Here is a 9,259-nt window from a genome sequence, read left to right as displayed (position 1 = left end):
ATAATATTGCATGTACTACTATAGATAACTTAAATCCAAAGCATTAGGGTTGCATGTGCACCATAGGGATGTTAGAGTACATAAAACCCAATAGTGGTATCAGAGCCATGGGTGTTTTCTGTTATACTGATGCGTTGGTTGATTGCTAAAAGTAAAAGAAAATCATTTTTTGGATTCTGACAGATAACCATGACGTGGTGGACCATCTATGTGCAGATTTTCAAGTTTTTGGCCATTCTTGGATTAGGATCATTACCATAAACTATTTTGGATTGATTAAATTCGTTTTTTCTTATAAGGTAATGATTATCCTCATCCAATTAAAAGTTAAATTATCAAATTATAAAATAATTACTAGATTATATGATAAGCTAATTATTTGTATTATTTGATTTATATACATGAATTGTAAAGAGGTCAAATTGGTAAAAGATAATATGATTATTTTATTGGTTAAAATTTGATCTAAATGTTTTTGAAGAGTTACAAAACTTTCCATCAATTTTTGGAACTCAAAAAGTTTTTTAAAGGAGTTACAAAACTTGCCAACAAGTTTGGAATTCAAAAGGTTTTCAAGTGTTACAAAACTTGCCCTCAAGTTTTGGAAATTGAAAAGTCTCATTTATGAAACATTGAATTCTAAAAAAAATTCCTACTAATTTGAAAAGGTGCAACTCTTGGGTTCATAATTTCAAAAATTAATGAACTAGTTGGGTAAATTACACCGTTGGTCCCTCGTGCACATGCCAGAAAGCATGTGTAGTCTCTATTTCCAAAATTTAACTCGTGCAGTCCCTCGTTGTTATTTATCTTGCATGGTTAGTCCCTATGCACGTTAACTGTTAAATCCTTCCGTTTAAGCTACCCACGTGCCTTGCACGCAGGGGCATTTTTGTCTTTTCAGGGTTTGTGTCCATTCTTAATGCCGTTACACCTTAAATCTTATAAAACACTGCAACCCTCTTTTCCTCTGCTATCCTCTCGTTCGTCTCTTCCCCTCGTTCGATCGATTTCTTCCAAATAGATAACAATGATCGATATTAAATGCAATTGTGGAGCCACTACAGTGATTCGCACATCTTATAGCATAAGAAACCCTGGGAAACTCTATTATGCTTGTACAGTAAAGGTAAGGTTAATGATTTCAATTTCGTTCTTCGTCTTCTCTAATTTTGCCCTAATTCTTCATCTACTTTAATTGGTTCAGGGACCATTATGCAAGTTCATAGGATGGGTGAATGATTATGATCAGGACTGTGATTGTATGGCGTTTAGGATGAAACTTGAAGAACAAAATCGCAAATTGAAGCTTTACCTAGTTATTAGTTGGGTTTTTTTGTTTCAGTCCTTATATATAAAGTGTAGGTTTAGTAATGAAGTTGTTAGTATTTTAGTATGTGTATTTTGTAATGTTATTTGTATTAACAAAAAAATTTCAATTTTAGTTACAATATATTGTGTAATCATAATGTGGTGTTATCAGTTGGTGTTCAAATTTAATGAAAATGTGGTATTTGCAACATATGCAATATACCATTCAATACATGTAGCATCCAATATAACAATTAAAAAGGATAAAAACTAAAATATCCAAGATAACCATTGACCATTAACATAAAGGGACATCCAAAATAACAACATAGTGTTATGGCATACAAATAGTTATCCTAGACAGCAACAAAGTATCAAAATACAAAACATAACAACAAAGTAATATGGCAATAAATGCCTAACAAAAACATAGTTATCCTTCATGATCATGATACCAAACTACAAATTCTCAAAGCATGGGGCTTTTTCCTTTGTTCCCAACTCCATTTTGTACACCACCACTGCTACCTGCTACACCTTCTCCTGTTGTATTCCCTGCTGCACCTTCTCCTGTTCCATTCCCAGTCTATGATTGTCCCTTGCAGGTCCTTCCATTATGGCCCACATTTCCACATTTTGTGCAAGTTACAGATTTCCATTTTGTGGACACTCCATCATCTTCTGTTGCAGATCTTGTTCTCTTTTTTTTTGGTCTGCCAATAGGGACACGATACTTTGGTGGTATCAACTTGGTAGGACATGTGCTTTTTTCCCACAATAACCTCCCATTAATAGGTTCAACTTTGAAGACATACATTCCTTTCCAAGTCTTGAGCCAATAAGTTGGGTGTACCCATGTCTCAGGTATTCCAACATTTTCATTGTTGAGCCTCATATCCCATATAGCTGCTATACTATGTTTGCAGGTTATGCCTATCAGTTCCCACCTATTACATGAACAAGTTTGTTGGTCCATATTAACCACATACTGATTAGTACCTTCACTTGTAACCTGGTACTTCCCATTGCCACAGAACACTGCCCTACACTGTACTGCCCTTTCTTTAATTTTTTCAAGGGTCTTAATGGCTGTAGGAGTTAATGGGCCATTAGCTTTATCAATTTCTTTTTGAACCATGACAATTTTCCTCATGATATACTCCCTAATAAACTCCAAGCAACTGATAATTGGCTTATCACGACCCTTCACTATCTTGCTATTCAAACTCTTACACATATTATTCAACAAAGCATCACAATGTGCCCTCCCTAATAAAACACAACTGTATTAGATTATATTTAAAAATTATACACTTATAAACATAATATTATATACCTGAGAAGTGGGATCTGGACCAGTGCTTAGGTGAAATAGAATTAAGCCAGTCATATGCTTCACTGTTAAGTTTCTTTAGTTCTTCCATGGCACTGTTGAATTGTGGTATGGTGGTACATGTTGCACATTTCCAAAGACAATCCTTGAATTCCTTGCCCCTCCATTTACGTTTCATGTTCTCATGAAGATGCCTTAGGCAATATCTATGCTCTGCTGCTGGGAAAAGTTTCTCAAGTGCAGGCAATAACCCCTAAATCATCAAAAGAGTGAAGTTGCTTATTGAATTGTAAAACATGCATGTGAAAATGAATGGAGAACTTTATTTACCTTCTGTCTATCTGATATGAAAGTGAAGTTGGAGTTTGCATACAAACCAAGATCATCTCCTAAGTTAGTTAAAAACCAGGTCCATGAATTAAAGTTCTCTACTTCAACAACTGCATATGCCAAAGGGTATGTGCAATTGTTCCCATCTAAACACTATGGTCAAACATTAATCAAATACTAAAATATGATTATGCACATACCACTGCTGTCAGGATCATACCATGGTATGGACCCTTCATGAATGCACCATCAAGCCCTAGTAAATCTCTTTTCCCTGCTGCAAATCCACTTTTCAGTGGACCAAGACAAATGTATACTCGTTCAAATACCCTGGTCTCAGATGCATAACATGGTTCACTTTTCACTTGAAGTTTGATTGTGGTGTTTGGATTTCTACTCTGCACCTCCTATAAGTAGTCTCTTAGACATGAGTACTGAGCAGCAAAATCTCCCCTAATTGATTCCAGGGCTTTCGTTTTCGCCCTATGAACATTCATGTCTGACAATCCAAGTTGGTATTTCTTCTCAAGCATCTCACGTAATGCTCTAAGTGGTATTTCTGGGTTTGCCTCCACTGTGTCAACAATCTGTTCAGAGAGAAACTTGTAGTTACATGCCCTAATTTTCCTTGTTTGAAGGCATGTATGTTGTTTTTCATAGGTCTTAACAGTCCAGTTAATGTCTTTTTTCCACTTACTCACTAGTAGGACCCATGGGCATTTATGAATAGAACCATCTTTCACTTTCTTTTTCTTTTGACTTGGTCCCACTTTGTCATTACTTTTGCTGGTCCCACCTATTTCTAATATCCCAAGGTTTCGTATTGTCCCTTTGCAAACCACTCTAATCCTATTTTTGCCATTCTTGACGAAGTCTAACTCCCTTCTACTCTGTATGGAATGAAGATAAATTTGTTGTTTAACTTCCTTGGCTGTGCTAAAAGTCTGGTGGATGTAAAATGGATCTTTAACAGCAGCTGCTTCATTCTTATGTGCTCTTCGTAAATCTCTTATCTTCTTCCTTTTTTTACTAGCTTCACCCTCATCTGATGAAGATGCAGATACAAATTCTTCAGTGTTTATAACCTCTAATTCTTCATCACCTTCTACTGCTTCATCTCGATCATCAGGAAAACTTCCAACCCACTCCACCTCTTTGTCAATGTTGAGGTGAAAGTTCTTCATATCAACCTCTGGATCATCTAACAAATTATCTTCATCAACTATGTAATCACTATCTTGACTGTATTTACTATCTTCAGTGTCATCACTATCATGACTGTCTTTACTAGCTTGACTGTCTTCACCTGCTTTTTCACTATTTGGTTCATCTTGTTCCATAGGAGTCCCACCAAAAGGATCACACCATTCAAATGTATCATCCCAACCATCAACATTAGGACATGTGCTTCCTATCATTGGTTCAGTCAAAGGGCTTTCAATTCTTGGTATATAAGCAGGGGTTGACTCAACTGTTTCACTCAATGTAACAAGGGGTTGTTCCAAGGTTGTTTCAAGTAATGTACTAGGGGGTTCGTCCGTAGTTTCTACATTCTCAAAAACAGGGGCTTCTTCACTAGGACAATCCCCTGAATTTGACCATGTCAATAACAAGCTTTTACGACAAAGGGACTCAGGAATTTCGTGTATCTTTATCTTTGCAGGGTTTGGGGACATTTGATACGTATGCAGCTTGGTTTCCCAAAACTCTGTATACACTTCTATCACCTTGTGTTCATATACGTATGACCTAAAGTGGTTTATATCTTCGTCACAACCCAAAGCATACAACCCAAAATCTAAATCCCAGGTTGGTCGTTTGAAATGATAATAAATACTTTTACCTGGTTCCACACAATCAAGCAATTCCATTATCTCGTCCATATCATGCACCGAGAACAAGTCACTATCAATGCCATCAATATATTTCATCTTCCCCTTTATGTATTTGCGGCCTGGAAACTTCGTAAAAACTCCACCATAGTTCAATCGTATCGAGAATATAGATGGATTGTCAGCTGCGAACCCAAAAAAAAATTACATTTTAGGAACGTATAATGGATGATCAACTGAAAATGTAGAAAATTTTACCGTATGAGCTTTGGAGATCATATTCCTCCCATTCTTGCCTAATCCTCCAGTTCACCATCGTAGAAAACTAGGGCTTTCTTGTGCAATGCTAAGGGTCGACGGAGGATGAAATGAGAAATGATCGGTTATCGAAGTCGTGCCATACTGGTTCATGTATACAAACCCTGAAAAGACGAAAATGCCCCTGCGTGCAAGGCACATGGGTAGCTTAAACGGAAGGATTTAACAGTTAACGTGCATATGGACTAACCGTGCAAGATAAATAACAACGAGGGACTGCACGAGTTAAATTTTGGAAATAGGGACTAAACATGCTTTCTAGCATGTGCACGAGGGACCAACAGTGTAATTTACCCTAAATAGTTTTAATTTTGAATTTTGTATTTAGAGCCTTGATGTTTTCTTTGAATAGTTCAAATTACACTCTTATGGACTTTATTAAATTGATTAAATGTTTAATTAAAAGAGAAAGTTAATAAATCCATAATCATATGGTTTAAAGTTAATTAAATTAAAAGTTTAATTTATTAATAGATTAAACCACCTAGTATTTTAAAAGTCTAAAATACACCCTTATACTATATGAAATTGAAAATTTAATATATTATATATGTATAAGTAAAAAGTCAGTCTTACCGTTAGTAGGCCTCATTCACGAAGTTGGTCTATAAGGGGTGCTTAAGGAAGCGGCCTGTAAAATGACCACCATTGGGTATGCACCGCACCCTTGACTAGTAGAGGGTCGTTAGCTGAACGGGTTTGTTAGGACACTTCAATTCTAATTAAAATTATGATGAAATATAAAGTAACTAAATGCTTTATAAATTCCCAATTTTAGTAACTTTAGGAAAAATGTGAATTTGATGCAAACCCATGAAATTGCACATTGCACCTTATTGGCTAGTTAGTGGAGCGTGCGTGGTTAATCAACACACTAATGTGGACTACTGAAGGATCGCAATTGGTTTCTCCTAAATTATCATTGATCAATGGAGTGTGTGTGGTTAACCGGCACATTGATTAGGTAATTAATGACATTGAGAGTACCAAGCTAATTTGCGTGGTTATTCACACCTTGTTTATGATCCTCGGTTTCCCAGTCACAAACTTGAAGGGCATAATTGAGATTAAACATGTCACTAAAAAGTTCAATGAATCTCAAAGAATCTAGGAATTCCAGTTCATTTTAAACCTAATGTTCATTTTCGTTTTTCATGGTAGAAATTGGTAAATTGTCCTTTACCTACCTTCAAATATTTTACAATTGGATTACGGCATCCCTCTTCTGAATTGTAGAATATTGTGTTGGGTCCTAGCCTAAATATTTCATTTGGGTGTTATATTAAGGACTTAAATCAATTAATTTGAATTTCTCCCTAATATATGTCTAGTATTGACAACTATGGTCTCCCCGAATATTTTGGAAAAAGCTTTTCACATGAAGATGATATTCCACATGACCATCAAGGTGAAAGATCAATCTCTTTGTCTTGCATTAATGGAATTGGAAATCATACTTCCTATCCTCCACCTCCTCCAAATATTCTCCATAATCCACGATTTCGTTGAATTGAAAAGTCCAAGGTCACTCAGGCCCTATTGGCAAGCAAACATGAAGATGGAAAGTCTGTATGTGCTCACGTCTTGGACATAAAGCTACATATTGATAGGTTGGGGATGTTGGGTGTCGTGTTCCCAAGGAAGCTGGATGTTGACTTGGTTTTTCATTGACTTTCTAAGTTATATAGTGAGTTCATTAAAGACTACTATGTGAAAGACCACAACGTGACCCTTATCAATCTTACTTATTTGCAAATTTTTGTTGAATCAGAAATGATTTGACGCACTGGTAAACCAAACTTGATTGGAAGATCTACTTCCTAAATTTTCATGGACATTGAAAATGGTGACATTGGAAATCTAGAAAAGCTTTCTCTTCCCAATGGAAAGGGATTAGCCATGGTAAAACTGTTTGACCAAATGGTAAAAAGAAAGGCTAAGTCAGTGATTGTCCTGTCTACCTGAAGGACCATCAGGACGGTAAAGTCAAAAAATGTATGACTCTGATTCAGGTAAGTTCACTATCTAACTCTATTAAGTTCCTACTTATAGATTCCTAACAACATGATGTGATAAGATTACATTTTGATGTTTTGTAGGATCGAAGAAGAGAAAGGAAGGTTAAATAAAGAGCAGGCTGAGTTTGATCGCGAAGAGATGGATTTTGATTGGACGATTTGATGATCAGAGTTTCGAGCTTCTGCTTAGGAATTATGATAGATTGCTTAGGAATATTTAGAAACATAGTTTTCATATTCACTTGCATTGTAAGGACAAGATTTTCTGCAATTTTATAAATAAAGAAAATTTTGATTTTATCTTGTTTTATATTTCCTAACAATTGCATTTTTTAAAATTGATGGTTGTATTTTTAGCAATATGGATTTGATTCATTCGTTTGTGTTAGTGTCTAAACTTACCAAATAAGGAAAGATTCTCATCACCCAAGTTTCAATTGGACAGAAACTTCGAATCATGCAACTTGTAATGTATGATGAATGAGAACCTTCATCTTTGGGAAATTAAGACTAATCCTTGTTCACATATAGATGTGCGTCAAGTGAAGGACTAGGGCATTAAGTACACATTGTTCTTCACTTGTCGGGTCCACCACAAAGAATGATAATACTATTCGTCATGAAGTACTAAAAACTTAGTGACTATGATTATGCTTACATGATTAAGTATAATTCTGAATCATTGAAAAGTTTCAATGTATAGCAGAACGAATCAGAAGAATCAATTAGGTAGAAAGATAAAACTTTCTTTAATCTGAAAGGAAAGGAGAGTACGTTAGTATCGTGTTTTATGATCATCTTAATGATTATGAAAACCAAATCACCATTGATCCTCTAAGGAAACCTTAGTGCACTTGTATGGCTAAGAAGAGGAATCGGGAATTGTTGAAATGGTTAAATCAATTAGGTGAGTCATACTTCGTTGCAAAATCAAGTCTTAGAGTCATACTCCAAGAGTGTTCCTTGAGTGACATGTCTTAACTAGGTTTATAACACATTTGAAATTGGTAGTTGTTATGTTTTAGATAAGACAAAGATCAACTAAGACCAATTATATGAAGTGTCATTCTTGATAAGAACCCGCACTAACTTTTGAACATTTGTTCGTCAAGGAATGTGTCTTGAGAAGAGAATCTTATATGACAAGAGGTTAGTGGGAGTCTTAAAGACCTTCAAAAGCTTCAAGAACTAATCAAGAATAAACCTATCATCTATGACTAGCACACGACTTGAGTTTTGTAACCTATCATGTTGACATATTCTTGTTTTTGTGCTCATTCCAATTAAAGTTTACTATGCATGTGAGTTCTATGTGTTCTCAATTGTTTGCATAAGGAAAGGCACCTTGATCAGTGAAAGTTCATTGATCAATAAGGGTGATCTTCTCAACAACATGGAAAACATGGTAGGCCCTTATGTTGCCAAGTGGTAGGAAATTAAGATTAAATAGGTTCAGTCCACATGAGTTTACATTTGTCATAGACCTTGTCTTAGGATAATGACAAATTCACATGGATAGGAACACATACACCATAACATCTAAGTGACATAAGGTTTGTCTCCACCTCATGAAAATGATTGTGAGGAAACACTTTCACTAACTAGATTTAAAGAGATAACAGTTGTGTTAATTGTGTTCTCAAATTTGATTATGATTACTACATCCCTCTTCATAGATCGAATTGTGAGAAATGGGAAACAGTTTGAACATTCGGGACTTATTGTTGTAAGTTATGAAATTGTTTAGACTAACATATGAGCTTTCTAATAAAAGGTGTATGAGCCTAGGTAAAGGCTTATTGAAGCATTTCGTATCAGAAATCTGAACTTTGGTATGAAAGTCAATAAGTATTGATTTCTAAAAGTCCAGCTGATTTTTAGATACATGTCAACGCTAGTGGGAGCATAAATTTTATGCTAGTAACAAAATAATTGTTATGCTAGTGGAAGCATAATTATTATGGTAAGTGTTGCGTGTTAGCAATACTATTTATAGGAAACAAAGTTCAAATTTGCAAATTTGCAAAGGTTGAAAAGTTATTTCGCTATAGTAAGGGAGAGGATACTTACGCTTTATTTCGAATCTAAAAGTGTGATTGAAGTATTAATCAAACTTA

The 9,259-nt window shown here is 35.3% G+C and overlaps 1 protein-coding gene across 1 annotated transcript; it reads right to left on the bottom strand.

The window, feature by feature from the left end:
* Positions 1–1,897: 1,897 nt before the first annotated feature.
* On the bottom strand, positions 1,898–2,464 carry LOC145099787 (uncharacterized). The gene has a single exon (XM_079037293.1). It carries the CDS (start codon positions 2,462–2,464, stop codon positions 1,898–1,900), a length of 567 nt encoding a protein of 188 aa, XP_078893419.1.
* Positions 2,465–9,259: the final 6,795 nt, after the last annotated feature.

The sequence above is a fragment of the Lactuca serriola genome, chromosome 4, assembly GCF_051521515.1.
Source record: "Lactuca serriola cultivar US96UC23 chromosome 4, Lser_US96UC23_V15, whole genome shotgun sequence".
NCBI classification, from domain to species: Eukaryota; Viridiplantae; Streptophyta; class Magnoliopsida; order Asterales; family Asteraceae; genus Lactuca; species Lactuca serriola.
This window is presented reverse-complemented; position numbering and strand designations above follow the sequence as displayed.

What these genes read in the sequence shown, in the direction of transcription:
- LOC145099787 (XM_079037293.1), bottom strand. Translation starts at nt 2,464, where the DNA reads ATGAGGAAAATTGTCATGGTTCAAAAAGAAATTGATAAAGCTAATGGC.